Source organism: Carassius carassius, chromosome 21 (assembly GCF_963082965.1).
Source record: "Carassius carassius chromosome 21, fCarCar2.1, whole genome shotgun sequence".
Taxonomy (NCBI): domain Eukaryota; kingdom Metazoa; phylum Chordata; class Actinopteri; order Cypriniformes; family Cyprinidae; genus Carassius; species Carassius carassius.
Window position 1 is genome coordinate 28,682,191 of NC_081775.1, and position 21,033 is coordinate 28,703,223.

Consider the following 21,033-nt stretch of genomic DNA (forward strand, 5'->3'; position numbering starts at 1 on the left):
GTACCACAATCGTATTACCATGTTACTGGACATGGACATGCTACTCCATGGGACTGTACTATAATTGTACATGTCTAAAATACTAGGCTTGTACTATCATAGTACCTATTTTATAAAGTATAGCCCATTTTGTTTATTGGATACCATGTTATTCCATGTACCCTTGAGTAAATGCTATGGTACTGTACATAGTAACTGAGTATCATAGGAACATGGCTCATTATAGAATACGGTGTTAATTTCATGGTATTTTGGGCATGTTTTTGTAATATTGTAGTCTGTTTTGTTAATTTGACATGCACTGTGCCAATACCATGGTATTCTATTATGTAGCCTACCTTGGATTATGTAAATACCATGGTACAGTGTATAAATATAGTTATGTAGTACTGTAGTATATTACTTCATAGAATACCATGTTAATACCATGGTCCTTTTGAATGTGTTTTGTAATTATTTGTTGTTTATCGGACATATACCATGGTAATACCATGGTATACTGTAAAGTATCATATATTTAAGGCTCATATATGGTACTTCATGGAATACCATAGAAATACCGTGGTACTTTTATAGCCTGTTTAGTGTATTTGGACATGTATCTTTGAGTACTGTGCATTTGATAAAGATAAGACCAATCATAAGCACTTACAGGAGTTTTATATTATATTATTTATATTATATTATATTATATTATATTATATTATATTATATTATATTATATTATATTATATTATATTATATTATATTATATTATATTATATTATATTATATTATATTATATTTATTCCCATATCCTGCTATCTCTTAATAAATGTTTGAGCCAGTATACCAGTTTATACAGGTCTGACCATTGCATGGAATCTTTGGTTAAATGGCCATATTTGATAGCGTTGCTGCTGTCAGTAAATATTCATTACTTGAGATTAAATATGAATGGCATATTTTTTGGAGTGGATTCAGAGTGAAATGCTCACATCACTCTGACAGGTTTATGGGTTTGCATATATGATCACACACACTCAAAATCTGTCTGATGTGGTTAAGTCAAGAGAAAATGACATTCTGCTTTGTGACATTCCATAAGACAGAATCACTGTATGGTCAAATACTGGAGTGCATTTTATACGCTTTATTTCCAGAACCAACACAACCCCTAATCTAGTTAGAAGACTACATGCACCTCCTAAAACACTTCTCTGGCACAAATATATCCTATGGTTTTGCTGCCTCAGCCTAATACTGTATTACATACATGCTTTATCTTCCCTGAGCGCTGTCTCTAATGCATGGTTAGACACTATCTATTTCTCTCTGCTGTCTACTAGGCCAGATGCTGGTTCACTTGGGGACAGTATAGGCAAAAATTTATTTATTTCATAATGCACATGTTATTGTAGGTCAAAGAAAGAGGCTACATTTCTTTTTGTTATAGAATTATGTAGCTATAAAATTGATTGCCTGAGGAATTGAGATTGTTTGAATAAATATCAAACAGCATTAAAAAAAAAATTGAACCTATTAATTTTATTTTGTACATGCTCCTGGTTTTGTTGCAAATGATACATTAGTGTACATGTTTAAAAAGTATTTTAAGTAACTTTCTAAGTCTTTTATTAATATTCACACCAGGACGCATTAAATTGATCAAAAGTGACACTAAAGACATTTATAATAAAATGTAAGAAAATATTCTGACTTCAAATGAATTATGTTGTTTCTAAATTTATATTTATCAAAGAATCCTTAAAAAAGTATAATTTTCATAAGATTTTTACCCCAAAAAGGCAACTCATTTTTTTTTACATTGATAATAATTAGAAATGCTTCTTGAGCACCAAATCAGTGAATTGGAATGAATTGGAATTAGAAGATCACGTGACACTGAAGACTGTAATGATGCTGAAAATTCAGCTTTGTCATCACAGGAATAAATTACATTTTTAAATATATAAAAATGTAAAACAGTTATTTTTTACATGATAATACAATTTATAAATAATAATATGAAATTATAATATAAATTGCAATATTAATATTAAATTATTATATTATGAAATGTAATTGCAATCAAAATAATGAAGCATTTATGAGAATGAGACTGCTTTCACAGATGTTTAAAAATCTTAATGGCCAAACTTTTGAATAGTGTTGTGTGTGTAAATAAATCAATAATTTGATTAAAAAATCAGTCAAAATGTAATATTATGGCAAGTTTATGAAATCATGTTTATTTGTAAATCAGTTCATGTACAGCAAAGCTGAGATCTATGACATGGGCGGAGTCAAATGAACAGATGAGGGCGGGGTCACAGACTCTCTGGAGTCTTTATGTTGGCCCAACTTCCAATGAGCAAATCACCAGTGTTATTCAAACTTGAGACCCATGTGAGGAGGTACAGAAGGGACAGACTACTGCTGCTTAGGCCAAACTTTGTCTAGCGACGGTCAAGTGGCTGCTGGTGATTGGTTGGGTGGTGGGAGGAGCAAACCTCAGCCCTGCCTACCCCGGGGGCCCCCATGCTTGCGTCGACAAGAGCCCAGGAGAGTCTCCAGAGCCAGCTTCACGAAGGCCTGGAAGTTACTGCTCCTCTCCCTTCGGCTGTCCTGCGAGGGGAAGACACAGAGACAGATACCCTGACTGGAAACAAATCCACTTGTCCCTGAGAGCAAGAACTGTGCAATCTGCTCTCTCATTTGCATCAAGATAACATATACTTTATTCTATTGTAATGAATCAAACAAATCTTTATTTGAAAATCATTTTACATTTCAGATATTTGCGGTGTCATTTTTGCTTGTATTTTTATGCATCTGAATTTTTTTTTTTTTTCACTCGTGTCTTGTATGCTGTTGTCAATATTTACCTCCTTGCTTTTTGGCGTCATCTCCTTTTTGATCACCTTTCTTCGGCTGCTCCTTAGGACTCTGAGTTTGCTACAGGAAAAAATAAATAAATAAAAGCATTTGAAGATTTCAGTTATCCCAACTAACAAAAGCATTTTCTCATATCGTTTTGCTAACGTTCCTATTAAGTTATAAAAACGTTATGCCTGAATGTTCTCTGAATATTTCAAATGACCGTTATTTATAATATATCTAAAAAAAAATTTTTGGTAAAGTGAATGTTAGATCAAACTTTGCGAGAATGTCTCATTTATCATTGTGCAAACATTAGAAGAATGTTTCTTTTTGAATGGTCTTTATATATTCTGAAAAAAGTGGTAACACTGTTTAAAATATGTTGCAGAAAACAACATTCAATAAAAGATGTATAAATAAAGTGTTTGTGTGACTATTAAAGAGCAACTACTTAAAATTTGTTAAAGAAAACATGTTCCAGTCATCATTTTGCGAACATTATAGGAAAGTTACTTTTGAATGTTCTGAAGTAAGTAATAAGTAATATCATTTTAAAAATGTTTCAGAAAAATTTATGCGCACATTATTAAAGACCAGACAACTTTAGATGAACATTCTTACAGGAAGAATGTTTAACCCAGTGAATAAAAGAACGTTTAGCTAACATTCTTATTAAGATATGAAAATGTTATTTTGAAACTGTTTTCAGAATGTTTAAAACAACCATTTTTTTTTCTTAGTAAATGCAAATGTCAGAGAAAACATCAAGAAAATGTTTAATTAATCATTGTGCATACTTTATAGGAACTGTTCTCTTTAATGTGCTCTCTGAACATCCTGAAACATTTCATAAAACATTTCAGGAAAAAAAATATTCCATGAACGATGTCTAAATAAGGGTTTTGTGCTGATGTTTTGCGAACGTTATTAAAGCTTAGACAACAGTTCTATTAATGTTGCTGGAAGAACTTTTTTTTTTCATACATTTGAGAGAATCTTGCCAGAACATTAGCCAATACTGACAGTGACTGATTTTGAGCAGGCTTTATGAATCATGCATATATAACTTTCCAATATGTGCAATGGGTCTGCTGTGCAATTTTTACCTTGGTGGTGGATTTCTTGTCCGACTTGTTACCTGTTAAATATTAAAACATTCAGGATATTACTTTTTGCATGCTTTGTACTAATATTATTATTGCGCCAGTTTTGCATATTACATATCATATGAAATCATTTTTAAAAATTTACATATTTCATGCTTTGCTTATATCTACCTTTTGTTCCAGGCATTTTGTCTGCGCTCCAAAGTCCTTGTGTCCTTGTAGAATAAGCAGTGCTTAGCCGCTGGCATGGCCCTTATTTATGGCCCCAGCCACTGAATGACTCCATGTACGGGCCCCCTTCGGGAAAGAACATGAGGAACAAGCAAAGAGCCCCGTCAGCTGTGCTTCTGCACTGTCCTGCCATGGGCCTCTGCTGAGCTCAGGTGAAATCATGAATGTGTATGTAGCTTTTGTACAGTTAATCCTTTTATTTTGCTGAACACAGATCGATAGTTCACTCCCACAGCTATGAATTATGTTAGTTTTACCAAGACAATGTTGTATCTTCATTATTTACATAATCAAGAAGTGACTAAGAATTGTGTTACACTTTATTTTAAGGTGTCCTTGTTACAGTGTAATTATACATTTAAGCACTGAGTAATTTTAATTAACTAAATGTACTTACTATATGGTTAGGATTAGGGTTATGGTTTGGTGTAGGGTTACTTGCATGCAATTATGCATAATTATATATTAATTATATAGTAAGCACATATAACATGTATAACAAGGACACCTTAAAATAAAGTGTTACCAAGAATTGTATTGATATGCACAAAGCACAAAGTTTAGACATATCTACGCACAAATAAAATAAAATAGACAATAATATAAATATATGAAATACTTGTTAAAAGTTTTTTGAGTTAGAAAATAATATTTAAATATGTGTTTATATATTAATATGGATATTTGTAGTTTGTGAACCTTACTCCAGAGACGTTTGTCATTCTGTTGAACTTCACATTCGAAAATAGAGATATGTCTTTTCTGATGGGATTTTGATTGACTGATTGTAAATGCACTAAAATATATGTAAAGAAAACTCTGCTCTTTAATGTACATATATGTAAAAGTCAGTTTTCGTGGCTAAGTGACACAGCATGACCTGTCCATCTCCAACATTATACAAATCATAGGACAGTCTTCGTTACGCGCGCCGCGGTGACGTCAATGATATGCAGATCAGCTGTTGAAAGGGCGGGTCGGTCACGTGATCACGCCAGTCCCTTCAGACAGTATGAACCGGTGAGAGTCTCGCACGGTAGGTGTCCTTTGGATACAAAATTAAACATGACATTACGTTTCAGTATGTTTACCCCATTCAGAAATGATTATTAGCGAAATATAGCCACAGGCTGACTGACACGATTGTTTAGGCGGATTGTTAATCGCTATGGAACGGCTGTTGTTGTTAGCATCTCTGCTAACTGTGGCTAATGCGTCAAAACATTGGTTTAAAAATAAACTCTGTGTTTATGCTGTGCACAAATATGAATAATTTTGTTATTATATATGTCTTATAAACGTTATATATGCTCACGGTAGTCATGTTGCATTGTGCTACTGTGTTGGATGATTGTACTATTTGTACATTAAACTGGATTGAAGATTTATTTATTTGTTTACAAAATATGTTTTAGGACTGTTAATGTATGCTATAAGGTATTAATGAAATAACTTGAATGAAATGAAATGAAATACGTTCAACATATTTTCTACGTTTGCATGTACTAAACTCATTTCATTCTGCTTTCCAAAGAAATCAAGACATTAATTGATATATATATATATATATATATATATATATATATATATATATATATATATATATATATATATATTTTTTTTTTTTTTTTTATTCATTTATATTTATATAATTATTTTTTCTAAAAATAATTATATGAACTTTGTCAAGTTAATTAAATGTAAATACTTCCAGATAACATTTTAACCTTTTGTATTAGTTAAAAACGCAAAAGCCAATATATTTTATTTTAGAAACAGTTATTTAATTTACTTTATTCTTAATGATAAAACATAGAATAGTTTCCTTACACTATATAAATGGATTTTGCACATATAATATGCATCTGCCTTTTTGTTTATGAATACGTATTTATTATATGTGGAGTTTCTCATTAGGGAATCAACATTTCTGGGGGGGGGTCCTTAACATTAAAAAGTTTGAAAACCTTTAAATTACATTGTTAATTGCATTTATTGTTTATATTAAGGGTTATTAGTGTTATTTTGAATGAATTGAATGATAATGATAATAATGTTGTGACATCTTTAGTTGGTTTATATATATTAGTTTTTTTTTTAATTTTTATTATTTAATTAATGTCTACTGTATTTGTGTCTCCTGCAGTCCTTGTGTTTCCTGCATCTCTCTGTGTTCGTGTATCTCATGGCTGCTGTTTGGCAGCAGGTGCTGGCAGTGGACGCAAGGTGTGTGGATGATTGTCATTTGAGCAGGACTCCTTTGTGTGTGTGTGTATATATATATATATATATATATATATATATATGTATATATATATATGTATATATGTATATACAGTACAGACCAAAAGTTTGGAAACATTACTATTTTTAATGTTTTTGAAAGAAGTTTCTTCTGCTCATCAAGCCTTCATTTATTTGATCAAAAAAACAGAAAAAACTGTAATATTGTGAAATATTATTACAACTTAAAATAATAGTTTTCTATTTGAATATACTTTAAAAAAATAATTTATTCCTGTGATGCAAAGCTGAATTTTCAGCATCATTACTCCAGCCTTCAGTGTCACATGTAACATCCAGTCTATCACATGATCATTTAGAAATCATTCTAATATTCTGATTTATTATGAGTGTTGGAAACAGTTCTGCTGTCTAATATATTTGATGAATAAAAGGTTAAAAAGAACTGCATTTATTAAAAAAAAAAAAAAATTCTAATAATATATATTCTAATGATATATTTTCTTTACTATCACTTTTTATCAATTTAACACATCCTTGCTGAATAAAAGTATTGATTTTATTTAGAAAAAAAAATTACTGACCCTAAATTACTGACCAGTAGTGTATATTGTTATTACAAAACATTTGTATTTTAAAAACATAGCTTTCTTTTTTTTTTTTACTTTTTATTCATTAAAGTATCACATGTTCTGAAAAAATATTAAGCAGCAGAACTGTTTCCAACTTTGATAATGAATCATCATATTAGAATGATTTCTAAAGGATCATGTGATAATGATCCTAAAAATTCAGCTTTGCATCACAGAAATAAATGATCATTTAAAGTATAATAAATTTAAAAACAATTATTTTAAATTGTAATAATATATCACATTTTTTTCTGTATTTTTGATCAAATAAATGCAGGCTTGATGAGCAGAAGAAACTTCTTTCAAAAACATTAAAAATAGTAATGTTTCCAAACTTTTGGTCTGTATTATATATATATGTATGTATATGTATATATGTATATGTACTTTTGACGTGTAGGGCCTAAACGTGTGATGGATTATTGTCTATTTTCTGTCTTTTTGTATTCTTCCTCAGGTACAATGCTTACCGCACACCTACGTTCCCCCAGTTCCGCACGCAGTACATCCGCCGGCGCAGCCAGCTGCTCCGTGAGAATGCCAAGTGTGGCTTTGAGCCGGGGCTGCGCAGGCAGTATCTGCGTCTGCGCAGTCAGTTGCTCGCCCTGCGTTACGGGCCTCTGTCAGAGCAGAGCAGCTTCAGAGCCAGCAGTGTGCGCAGTTCCCGCACCACACTGGATCGCATGGAGGTTAGGTGCATTCAGAAACAGGGAAAAGGGTTGGAGAAATAAGGATAGGGAGTTCTGGGCTGAAATAGGCCCCACAAAAACACAGACAGAGGGCAAGATAGAACATCTATATAGTCCTTGATATAAATAGCAATCCAGATCCAGGTCATTGTGTTGTGTGAGAGCTGCAGTTCATGTAGATTGCGAGCATGAAGGACTATAAAATCGCTTAAACTCATTCATTACTGCCTGCTTTTCTCTTTTTGTGGTCTTTTTTATCCTCTTTTCTGTCTTTCAATAAGGATTTCGAGGAGGATCCCAGGGCTCAGGGTGCTAGAGGCCACCGGAGATCAGTAAGTCGTGGTTCATACCAGCTACAAGCTCAGATGAACAGGGCGGTGTATGATGAAAGGTAAAGCCCACTTCTTCATCTGACAAATGTTATGAAATGCATAAGTTTTTGTGAGAAAGTGTGACATGCTTAATAGGGGTGTAAATCAGATGGTTCAGATACAGTATCGATTCTCATACCCAGCAATACGATATATTTCAATACCTCAAAAAATTCTACGATATGATTCAATTTGATACAGGAGTATATCGATCGCTATATCAATATTTTGATATTATATATCTATTTTAAACAACCATCTACATTTTTATTAACTCACAAATGCAACCAAAATATAAAACAAAAACATTTACCGTATTTTCCGGACTATCACACTTTTTTTAGTTTTAGTTTTTTCATAGTTTGGCTGGTCCTGCGACTTATAGTCAGGTGCGATTTATTTATCAAAATTAATTTGACATGAACCAAGAGAAATGAACCAAGAGAAAACATGACCGTCTACAGCCGCGAGAGGGCGCTCTATACTGCTCAGTGCTCCTGTAGCCTACCCCTGAGCAGCATAGAGCGCCCTCTCGCGGTTTTAAACGGTAATGTTTTCTCTTGGTTCTTGGTTCTAAATAAATGCGACTTATAGTCCAGTGCGACTTATATGTTTTTTCCCTCATCATGACGTATTTTTGGACTGATGCGACTTATACTCAGGAGCGACTTATAGTCCGAAAAATACAGGTATCTGAAATTTTTACATTCTGTACCTCAATTGGGACATACACACACACAAAAAAATTTTAATGATAAAAGAAAATGAATAGGAAAAAAAACATTCTGGCTGCTACTATGGGCTCAGTGCTAAAAAAAATCTTTTTTTACAGATAACCAATTTACAAGCAATAGCTGAAAATAAATACAGTACAACAATGACACAAGTTCAATAAACTGTGCTTTTCAGGTTTTTCAGCTCAATCTAAAATACATTTTTAGGTAGACCACAGAAATGTAATAAGCTAATCGAATGTAAAACAACTGCACAGTCTCCACTGTATAAATGAAATATAAATTAATAATGTTTGATGTTACAATGGTTATTTAGTCAGGAGCAGTGAGCACTTGTATTTTTTCTTTGACAGCATTAGATTTATTATTAGTTTGCTTTCACTTTAAGAATGAAGTACGAATTTAATATAAGTAACTGATACACGTGCCTTTTCTTTCTGAACTGTTTACCTTAAGACATATGCCTAACCAATTGTGTTTACTAGGATATTCGCCAAAACGCACATTTTGATGTTATAAGTTACATTTGATATGTGAGTTTGAGCAAGAATGCACGCATTGGCGGTAATGCATAGACGGACATTATGTGAAAATGTGGACAGTGGCAAATAAGGTGCATGTTTATACTACAGATATCAATATTTTATGTGTGGCATTCGATGCATCATATTGTCAGACATCGTATCGATATATCAATCAATATTGATGAATTGTTACACCCCTAAAGCTTAAGCAAAACAGGTAATATTTGTTGAATCAGCATCCCAAAAATTAGTAAGAAACAAGTAATGGATTTCATTAAGCAAATATGATGCCGGGTGTTATTACCATAATATGAATAGTTCTTTGGTTATATCTTATGTGCTAGGCCTCCAGGTAGTCTGGTGCCCACCTCGGTGGCAGAAGCCAGTCGGGCCATGGCAGGTGACACCACCCTCAGTGAGAACTACGCCTTTGCCGGCATGCACCACATCTTTGACCAGCATGTGGACTCAGCAGGTGAGTGACCTGTTAATGATATGACTAAGGGTGGTGACCAACAAAAATTACTCTAGTCTATACGAGTTTTTTATTGATGGTCAGTACCTTAAAGAGCAGGGTGAAAGAATATCAATATAAAGCCTATTTAATTTAAAAATATTAAATAACAAAATGCTGCATGCCACAGATTTATCAACATAATACTTACTAAATAAGAAATAAATAATTTGAAAATGAAGCAGTATTGAAAATATTTCATCTTGATGACAATATGAATAAAATAAATACATTTATACTTTAGACAGCGACTTCTTGATTCTGAAGCTTGATCTTAGAGCTTGATGCTTCCTTATTTTCCCAAGGAGCATGTGCTCCTAAGTTGAAAAATTAAGGAGTGCATTAAAAAAAGTTATAAAAGTTTTTAAAATATGTCATTACTTTGACACACATGCTCATAAATACATTTTACAGTTTGCACACATCTATTTTTAATTGCAAATGTGAGTAAAAAGCTTACACTGTTAAGACCTGAATCCTATTATAGTAATATATTAGGGCTATAATGCAATAATGAAATAGAAGAAATCATTCTGCGATTATGAAAGCTGTTTGCGTAGCTTCTTAGTGAATTATGGCACTGTGTAGTAAATGCTGCTCTATCTGAAAACTCGTGAAAATACCAGAGTTAATAACATGTTTTTACTTAGTCGAGTGTTTGAAATAAATCCTTCTGTGAGATGATGTGGCTTCTTAAACCGAATAAGGCACACAATATTTTACAAGATATTTTAAGCAGTGATAAAGACTATATCCATTAGCTTGGCATTATTATATACTTTATTATAATAAAACTTATAACAAAATGAACTCAGACCATATATTGTAGTAGTCGTTTGTTTATTTAGTCACGTTGAATCAATGAAAGCAGTTAAATCTTCTGTTTATTCAGCAACAGCTATAGGGATTTCCTGGAGTTCTTCTGTGGGGTGTATTTGGAGTTTCAGCGCGAGAGCGCCCTCTGAACTTCAGATGGAGATTTACTATTGATCACAGAACCTTGCTTCACTGAAAGATTCGCATGACAATCACAGCTTCTGCCTCATTGCGATTTATCGCCTCAGCGATTTAATTTTGATTAATCGTGCAGCCCTATAATATATATATATATACACATTTATAATAATATAACTTTTTTCTATATAAAAGTCTTGACACTTTAGCGCTGTCAGTATTTGGATGAATGCTTCATCAAGACCAGTATGTTGACCAAGACGTGCCTTTAGTCCATCACCTCTAGTCTGCTTCAGTGCATGAACGCAAATGTTTGAAAGTAGCCATTTATTAGTCTATGCTGCAGACTCTTGTTTTACATTCTCATTTTATCCTTTTACTATTTTATCTCCTCAGTTCCTCGATTGCAGTTTGCCAATGATGATAAACGCCTCCTTGCCTGCTGCTCATTGGATGGGACATTGTCAATAATGACGTTGTCCCCGCCTCCACCGACTGTAAAGGTGACACTAAAGGGCCATGCTGGTCCCGTGACTGACTTCGCCTGGTCGCTCAGCAATGACATCATTGTGTCCACATCAAAAGATGGCACTCTGCGTATCTGGAACACAGAGGATGGACGCTGCATCCGAGAGGTGGCTGACCCAGAGGGCAGTGAGCTGCTGTGCTGCACATTTCAGCCCATGAACAACAACCTGACTGTGGTGAGTCCAAATGCCAGCCATTTTGGTTTCCTTTTTACACCAACATTTAAAAGTTCAGCTCAGTAAGATTCTTCAATGCTTTTGAAGGAAGCCTCCTATGCTTTTATTTGATCAAAGTACAGTAAAAAGAGTTATATCGTGAAATTGTGAATCTTTTTTTTTTTGTAAAACTGAATTTTCTGCATCTTTACTCCAGTCTTCAGCGTCTCATGATCCTTCAGAAATCATTCTAATATGCTGATTTGCTGCTCAAGAAACATTTCTTATTATTGTCATATTTTGAAAACAGCTGAGCCAGTAAATATCTTTGTAGAAACCACAACACAGTATTCTTTAGTGAATATAAAATTAGAATTGGATTATTCAAGTTGACAGAATTTTTCTGGCCTGAGTATATGGAATTGTTTATGCTGATGAAACACTGCAGACTGCTGTGACGAATACCATCAGCCCATTCAGAAATCCTATTTGGGTGTGAAATTAACATGTGCCACCAGCCAAAAAGAGTCATTTGTGTGCAGTGATGGGAATTTTGACTTACCCACCAACCAAAGTGAGGATGACCTATAAAGTATCTCTGCATGACATTTGACAAGAAATGCAATTGTTGGTTTGACTGTATCTCTTATACTTTCTTCTTTACAAGGCTTTTAAAGCAGTTTTGTCTTATATGTGAACACTCCAACTAAACTCAGACAGTCTCAGGAGGTGCTATGAGCTTGATTCATTTATAACATGCATTGTGAATACAAAATCAATTGAAAAATAACGTTTATATTGTTGTTAGGTTATTAATAAGGTTTATTTGTTCATCCCTCAGTCATCATTGTATTGCATTGCATGAAATCTTTTGAAACTGAGTTTTGATCATAAAACTAAGCATTTATAAGTCATGTTACAATAGGACATTATTAGGAGATATAGAGTGAAAAGTGATATTTATATGCATTTATGTAAGTATTCTGCTATACTTTTATAATTATTTCATTGATTTATTTTAAAATCAGAATGCCATCTTACTTTTTGGCCATCAAATATCATAAATAAATGTCATAAATTACAAATGCATATTTTAAATGATTTGGACCACTGAAAAGCCATAAAAGCATGAAGGATAAAAAAACACACATGCAAACTATTTTTTTTTATTTAGTCTAAGCAATTTTTTTTAATTAATTTGTTTCTTATGTTAAATTTGAAAATAATATTAATTCACCCAGTAAATATTTGCTTTTATACAATGCTGCAATATAAAGAAAAATTACTGACCAAGACCAAAAAGAGAGCTACAGATTGTTTAATTTTTTAGTTATTTTATGTATTTCAGTTTAGAATATAAAGTTACTCATTTCCTACACTGAATCCCATCCACTGCATGATGATTTTGCTGTGAAGTATTTTCAGTTGATATGATGCATCAGATGTGTCCTTTGTTGTCCGTCCCCAGGTTGGCAACAGTAAACAACACCTGCAGGTGGTGAACATCTCCACTGGGAAGAAAGTGAAAGGAGGCTCCAGTAAGCTCACCGGTCGAGTGCTTTCTCTCTCGTTTGATGCTCCGGGGAGAATCCTGTGGGCTGGTGATGACAGGGGAAGCATTTTCTCCTTCCTCTTTGACATGGCCACAGGTACAACACAAAGCGATTTGCTTGCATAATGCATGAGTGGAAAATCAGGACAATATAATATAGATGAGAGTAGTTACTATGTTGGTGATTATGTAAAGCTAAGGTTCTTTTTCCACAGGAAAACTGACCAAAGCTAAAAGACTGGTGGTGAATGAGGGCAGCCCTATCTCCAGCATCTCAGCCCGCTCGTGGATCAGTCGAGAGGCACGGGATCCATCGCTGCTCATCAACGCCTGTGTCAATAAACTACTGCTCTACAGGTTAGAATGCACTAACATTAGATTGTCACTCTCTCTTGACTGAGATGATTATTGATCAGCGTGGAACTGATGTTGACAGGGTCGTGGATAATGAGGGAACACTACAGCTGAAGAGGAGCTTCCCCATTCAACACGGATCCCAGCCGCTGCACAGCATCTTCTGTCCTCTCATGTCCTTCAGACAGGGAGCCTGTGTCGGTAAGAACACAATCATCATATTACGGGCAATTTCTGTCTGTTCTGTGTGTTATACATTCACTAATATTCAAAAGTTCTGGGTTGGCGTGATTTTGTTCATGTTTTATGTCACTTATGCTCACAAAGGCTGCATTTATTTGATCAAAAATACAGTAAAACTACAATATTTGAAATATTAGTACAATTTAAAATAAGGGTTTTCTATTTTTCTATCTATTTTTCATCATTGTCACATTATCCTTCAGAATTGATTCTAAAGACGTAGTCACATTGCTCTTTACGTTCCATTGACTTCCATTCAATGACCGTTAATTTAAAATGCAGCGCTCCAGGAAAGTGAAGTAGATCGTATATTTCAACATTTTGGATGTATTACAAATATTTTCTGTTTGAGTGTCACATGACAGTCACTTAATGAGATTACTTTTCAGCTAGGATGTAGCCTGTATAGTAGGGCTGGGCGATAAAAAAAAAAAAAAGATATCTTGATATTGTCAAAATTTTTACTATATTCGATATATATCTCAATATGTTTCCATTTGCATTTAAATAATAATTTAAGCAGTTAAAAAAAATCTAGACCAAGTGATCACGTATTGCTTTTTATTAAATGAACACAAATATGTAACTGAAGTAGTGCAAAACAAGTACAGAAAGTACATTGTCAACTTTTTTAGTGCATGCAATTCACAATTTAAACTATATATATATATATATATATATATATATATATATGAATACCAAAGAACTCTCTCTAAATATAACAGTGAAGTTCCCTAATAGTAATTCCAAATGGCCATAGCCTATGTTTCTCTATTCAAACATCAGCGATCGAGTAAGTGCATTTATGCAGCGATCACAATCGCAAATAATACAGTCGAGATCTTTAAACTCTTGTTATCTGGCAACCACTCTCATAAAAGCTCTCATAGTAGAGAAGTCCACAGTTACATGTTCCATTTTAGGATGTTCAGCTCATTCTTTTAGGAAAGTATGCTTGAATTTGAAATATTCTATATTTTAAAATTTTACATCTTCGTCAAAATTATTGTGATATTATCGCTAATGTTCGATACATCGCCCAGCCCTGCTGTGTAGGCCGCTCACTATGTTTTGGGACAAAGCCAGAGTAAGTGAATCCCGCTCTTTTTCTCTTGCAGTCACAGGCAGTGAGGATGCGTGCGTCTACTTTTTCGATGTTGAGCGCAACACTAAGGCCATTGTTAACAAGCTGCAGGGCCACAGCGGGCCCGTCCTGGACGTGAGCTTCAACTGCGACGAAAGCCTTCTGGCCTCCTCTGACACCACCGGGATGGTGATCATCTGGAGACGGGAGCAGAAGTAACCACGGCAACTCCAAGCTTTCACTACCTTGGCAACAGCATCTTCGGAGCAGGCTGGCTTGAATCATGTGCAATGAAACCTACTGTAAATGTCAAGATGACTGTTGTGTTTTGAGTGAGTCTGAACTAAATCATGAGGACCATGAAAGAAACTTGTGTCTTATCTTTGTTTTATGGCTAATGTTTCTGTTTCTGTTTTTGGGGGACGTGGTGCTTGTTTGTGAAATTTATTATTCTTTGTGGTAGGGATGGGACGGTATGAAAATTTAATATCACGATTATAGTGACTAAAATTATCACGATTATCAATATTATCACGGTTTTGTTGAAACGAGATGAAAGTGTTCAAAAATAGTTGATGCTCACACTGAAAACATTTCAGCAAGTTTTATATTTAATAATCAACAAACAACTAATAAAACAAGCAACTCTATGCACTTAATTTAAAGAAAGATTAAATTCTGTGGCATTTCCTTCCTTACAATGAAAAGTGTAGAAGCATAGAAAAGTCACTGACTTTCGCCATTCCTTCTCGAAAAAAAACATTGTGCGCTGCGCTTGCGTCAGACTGTTGCTGGCTGGACATGATTTAATAGTGAGTTATTAAAACCGTGATAATCAAACACGGTTTTAATGATAATTCATTTTTAAACGATATTACTAACCTTCAGCACATTTTATCACGGTTATCAATAAAACCGGTTATCGTCCCATCCCTACTTTGTGGTCATCTTAAGAGAGGAGATGTTAATATAATACGTTGTTCACCGTTGTGCATTGTGTGTCTTAGTGAGTGAGTGCGTGAGAATGAGAACGTGGAGTGTCACTAAACTTGTGTTCGCTTGCACAAAAACACTACTGTATTTATGCCTCGTCGAACTCAATAAATGTAATCACACTAGCTGAATTAAGCTACATTTGGTCTTTCTGTTTTCCTTCATATTTTATCTTGGTTTTTCTTTAAGTATATTTTTCACTTTAAAAGATTGAAGCACATGTTTAATGAAAACCTAGTAATATTTCAAATTTGAATATGATTAGGCCTCAAGTGAATAATATTATTAAACTTTACCCTGTGTTGGGCTTTTTGAGCAGTTTTGCCTGTCAACGTTTTTGGGCAAAGTTGCTTGGGCACTTTGCCATTTCTATCTAGATAATTTAGATCAGTTGTTGGCCTGTGTTTCACCTGGTTGCCCATTGATTGCAACATTGATCAAAAGGTTGCCCTGTGTATCATCAGCCTTAATACAGTATGCAAATTTTCTTTAATATTTTTGATTACAAATACGATTTTTGGTGACGAGACTTGATTCACATGAAATACTAATGACTCGTTGCTGTTTTTATATGTAGCGGCATTTATTTTGAAATTAACATTCATTTATTATTCATAAGCCCAAGTTTCTGCACAAAATTGCCTCACGACAGTTACTTTCACTGAAACATGGGAGGAACTAGTTCTGGTTCTACAGTGGGGTAAGCTAAAGGAACAACAAACATAAGAATAAAAGGCAAAGTATAAAATATATTTACGTTAAAAACATTTCCAGAAGCTTTGACTCCGCATGAATCACACAGAACTTACAACTTAGCAGGCAAGTAACGTTAAAGATTCCACAACATAACTAACAAAATGAATAATTTTGCATCATAGGTTTAGTTTCTGCTAATTCAGACGTTATAATTTTAAAGACATCTTATAAGGTGTTAAATTAATGTATATTTTCATTCATGTGACTAAATCGCTCTTTCACAGGTAATGAATGTGCAGTATTTAAAAACTAAAGAGGATTCACTGATTGTTTCTTATGATTCTAGCCTTACTATATATTTATACATTACTACATACCATAATTGCTCCATAAGAATTTTTAACATTGTTGAATTGTCACAAAGAGATTGCTATGTGTTGTATAAAATTGTGTAGTATTATGTATGTTATGTTTTGCTGACTGACAACATGACTTCTGTCTGGTTTACATGTATCTGTTCTGTTCTACAGTGTGAAGTCCTCTTGATTTGGCTGGTGAGAAGGTGGAAAAGCTGTGTCTGCTTCTGCAAGAGACAAGAATGGTATTTCAACTAAATTAACTAATAAAATAAAGTGTTATAATAGAATGGATTTTTATTAAATGTTACACATGCTTCCAATTGTATAAATTCTCTCTCTCTCTCTCTCTCTCACACACACACACACACATATATATGTGTGTGTAATAAAAAAATAAATAAAATTTGAAAACTATACACACACACACACACACACACATATATATATTCATTTAATTCTATTTTTATATTTTGTGAGGGGGTAATTTTATTAAAAATTACATATTTATATTATATATATAAATATATATATACATATATAATTTAATATAAAATATTAGATACAAAATGTTTTTATTCATAATTAAAATTTATTTCACACACACACATTAATTATTTTGTTAATTTCTTTATTATACTTTTATGTATTTTTTATTTTTTATTTTTATTTTTTTATAAAATGTTTCTACATGTTTCTTTAAAGGTATTTAGAAATATTTTTATCAATGCTAACATCATGTTTTTATAATCCTGTTCAGGTGCAGATGTGAAAGCCACCACATGACGGTGAGACCCACATGGTGAAGGAGGCTCTGGACAGCAGACTGGAGGAAGCGAAAGAGATTGGGCACTTCTGTACCCGTGTGGCACATCTTCTGATCAGCCACGGTGCCGATCCCAGCTGCTGCTTGAACGCTGCCAATGGGGACGTGTGGGAACATTTGTTAACCTACACCAGTCTGGAGAACTTGGACTTACTGTTTCCCCTGACCGCCCTTCTCCTCCAGCATGGTGCTTCCTTCATCTGCTGCTCACATGTCTCGCTGAAGCTCTACGGGAAGCTTTAGTTGCTGTCGAGGCGGCTGATGTTTAAGCTAAAGCTGAAGTGCTGTAGGATCTGGCAAGGATCTGCTCTCCAGTCGTTCCTCCCCTTTTTCCCCGCTCACAACTGCCCGTGCTGGACCAGGCCTCTAACCATCAGCCACAGCTGGAGCTCTACAGCAGAATAGAAGAGTAAGAAAAGCGTCCGCTGCAACTAAGATGCCTTTGCAGGAGACTCATCTGCCAGTGTCTGCGGCCCTGGCCCTTTGAGGAGAAGGTGAAAGCCCTGCCACTGCCAGACAGACTGAAGGACTCGCTGCTCCCAGAGAACAGCTGGAGGGACAGATTCAAACTTTGATGTTCCCCATGCTATGACACAAAGTTTATATAGGTGTGCTTGTAAATATGGAGCCTTTGATGATCAGTGCATCATTAAAGCTCGGTGCCTGCCTCATTTGATTAGCATGCAGAAAGATCATGTGAGAAAGTAATAAAAACTATATGAATAAGTGTCATAAATTTCAAGCATAGATGTGACGTGGGGTTTTCTGTGTCAAAATGTAACTTCATTGTATCACACATTACCAGGTAATTTTCTCTCAATTTGGTAGTTTATCTGTATATCTTCCGGTATGAAAACCAGGGGCGGACTGGCCATCGGGAGCACCGGGACATTTCCCGGTGGCCTGACGGTCATTCTGGCCTGCCGGCTGCCACTGTGCAGTCGATCAGACTGACGTGCGATAGGCTGGTATGCAACTGCGAATTAATTGATGGTCTTATGAATCTACGAATCAGGCGATCGCGGAGTGAAAATGACACCACCACACGACTAAACATCAGCGAAGCACTGCCTAATTGGCTATATCCAGAGGCAGGCTTTATCTTCGAAAATCGCGTAAACGCAAAGGAGGAGCAGAGACAGATCGTATAAAAAGGAGAGCAGGTCGGTCAGAATTACATTTATATTTACTAGGGATGGGAGGGTTCGCTGAAAAAACCGAACCGTTCAGTTCACCACAAACGGTTCTGCACGCGCTGGGACCGTGGTTCAACTTAAATCTGACAATGCATCTGTAATATGGTTTACTATAAATAAAACGTAAAACAAACAGGGTTCAAATAATATATGTTTCTGTTGATTCATGCGCAGTCTGGATTCCCAGACATTACAACAACAGCAATGAAAAAAACCTCTACAAATCATTCACTCTTGTTCAATACTAATACGAACACTGTATCAGTGCTTTCTTTTAAATTGACAGTCTTTATATTAATCGAACAGCAACAACAAATCACTCACTGCTCGTTTAAAAAGCTTTTTTTACTTTAATAAAGAATACTCTTTAATTTATAGTCCAAAATGCAATGCTGTTTTACATTTGATTACTTTAATTTTTGTACCTAAAAACTAATTCAAGACCTATACCTAAAAAAACCCTGAAAGTCAGTTTATTTTATTTGTATCTTTACTCTATTGTATTTATTTGTGCTGTTGCTTGTAGTTTAAATATTCTTAATAATATGATAATATATATATATATTTTTAAATAATATAAATATTTTTTTAAATTTTTCCATAAACATAGCACATACAACGGTACTGAAACCATGACTCTAAAACCGTGAAAAACCGAACTGTGAAAAAGTTGAACTGTTCCACCCTAATATTTACATAATCATTTGGCAGACAGACGCTTTTATTCAAAGCGACTTACAATAGATAAAACCTATGTAAAAAAAAAATATATATATATACATATATTACAAATGTATATAATGATAGATGTTTTAAAAGAGCATCTTAATGACAAACTAGCATACTGTTTTACATATGGGGATACAGTATTTTTTTAGTGCCAAAATTTACCAGAAATTTAGATTTTCCATTTCTAGCCTACAATATGCAGCCTAGTTTACAATGCTTATTTATTTATTTTGAAGGTCACGAAGGAAACAGTAGCACTAGTGCTGCTAGTGCTCCTGCTGTTGAACAAGAGAGGGTGGACAGTTCAGCTTTTGAGTCAGAGCAGGAACCTTCAGGTAAAGTTTAAGCTATAAGCAAAACTAAACATGCTGGCTATACTCTTAGAAAAATATGTGCTTTTATGATTTATAAGGTAATCAGTAGTAGGACTATGATCATTGGGACATACAATTGATGGCTGCATAATTAATATAGATTATTGAAAGTGCTTATTTCATATTGCAGAGAAACTCAAGTGAGAGAGAGTGAGAGAGAGGGAGATTCAGGGATAGATGATAGAGACAATGAATGCCTTGATACTTCTTGATACTTCATTTGATTATTTTGCCCGTCCACAGTCTAAGGATTTTAGATTTATTTTTTAAGTATAACCTGAATTCAAACAACTGAAAGAGCCAAAGAGCTTAGCAGTCTGGTGGACAGATGAATTGGATGGTGGTGACTGCAGCAACAGAGGTGGCCTGGGGTGGAGTCAAATTTCTGGCCTGATTTACTGTCCCAGTCCGCCACTGATGAAAACTGTTAATTGTTAACAGTTAAATTGTTAACATCATCTACAGATTCTCTGCCGTATGTGCATTAATTATTATTATTTTATTGTTTTTGGTGTGTGTTTATATTTATCTTTATTATCATTTATATGATATTCTGAAAGTGCCTTAAGATCAACTTTGTTGTTGTGGTATTAAAGAATTGTTTGAATATCTTGCATTGTATAGTGTGAAATTGTATAATATAGTGTGGAGCTGCAGGAATGTGAGTAGTGTGTTCACACTGAAAAATCCAACCAGAAGTGCACTTCATATACCCAGATGATACATTTAATTATCGGGCGGAGTTGAAAACGGAGCCGTCAAGCCGGACACTTTCTGCTCCCGTTAGTGACACTCACGCGGTGTTTGCAAACATTATCACAGATGAAGTGAATTAAATGCAATATTTGTCATATACACAGACGTTTCAGAAACATTTCCATGAGAAACAAACATTTTTTAAGAGTTCAACATAATCATATATACTATTTAAATACTAATAAAGTGGGGGTATATATGCTTTTATAATCTGTGTTGTATGATAAACGTGACTCAATACAGCATTGCGACTACAATACAAAAATGCTTTCACCGTTCTAAAAACACAAGATTTATGGCAATTTTTAGAACTGAAAAGCTTCGACTAAC

The 21,033-nt window shown here is 34.3% G+C and overlaps 1 protein-coding gene and 1 long non-coding RNA gene across 6 annotated transcripts; one reads left to right on the forward strand and one right to left on the reverse strand.

Moving 5' to 3' along the window:
* Positions 1–2,205: 2,205 nt before the first annotated feature.
* On the reverse strand, positions 2,206–4,263 carry LOC132097251 (uncharacterized). Its single transcript, XR_009422705.1, has 4 exons — positions 4,140–4,263; positions 3,969–4,000; positions 2,868–2,937; positions 2,206–2,607 (listed from the first exon to the last, which is right to left on the reverse strand). It is a non-coding gene; the product is annotated as an uncharacterized LOC132097251 (long non-coding RNA).
* Positions 4,264–5,143: 880 nt separating this feature from the next.
* On the forward strand, positions 5,144–15,235 carry LOC132098077 (WD repeat-containing protein 13-like). Of its 5 annotated transcripts, none has more exons than XM_059504194.1 (10): positions 5,159–5,235; positions 6,346–6,425; positions 7,533–7,764; positions 8,046–8,155; positions 9,738–9,868; positions 11,258–11,565; positions 13,013–13,193; positions 13,312–13,453; positions 13,533–13,651; positions 14,812–15,235. In XM_059504194.1, exons 2-10 carry the CDS (start codon positions 6,385–6,387, stop codon positions 14,994–14,996), a joined length of 1,449 nt encoding a protein of 482 aa, XP_059360177.1. In that variant the 5' UTR covers positions 5,159–5,235; positions 6,346–6,384; the 3' UTR covers positions 14,997–15,235. The 5 variants fall into 5 exon arrangements, with proteins under 5 accessions (XP_059360180.1, XP_059360177.1, XP_059360178.1 ...); XM_059504195.1 differs by having other exon boundaries at positions 5,199–5,235; positions 6,329–6,425; XM_059504196.1 differs by lacking the exon at positions 5,159–5,235 and adding an exon at positions 5,254–5,280.
* Positions 15,236–21,033: the final 5,798 nt, after the last annotated feature.

Excerpts from the sequence above, each read along its gene's own strand:
- LOC132098077 (XM_059504194.1), top strand. The coding sequence starts at position 6,385 with ATGGCTGCTGTTTGGCAGCAGGTGCTGGCAGTGGACGCAAG. Across the intron at positions 11,566-13,012 it reads TGAACAACAACCTGACTGTG|GTTGGCAACAGTAAACAACA; the intron begins GTGAGTCCAAAT and ends GTCCGTCCCCAG. Across the intron at positions 13,194-13,311 it reads CCTCTTTGACATGGCCACAG|GAAAACTGACCAAAGCTAAA; the intron begins GTACAACACAAA and ends CTTTTTCCACAG.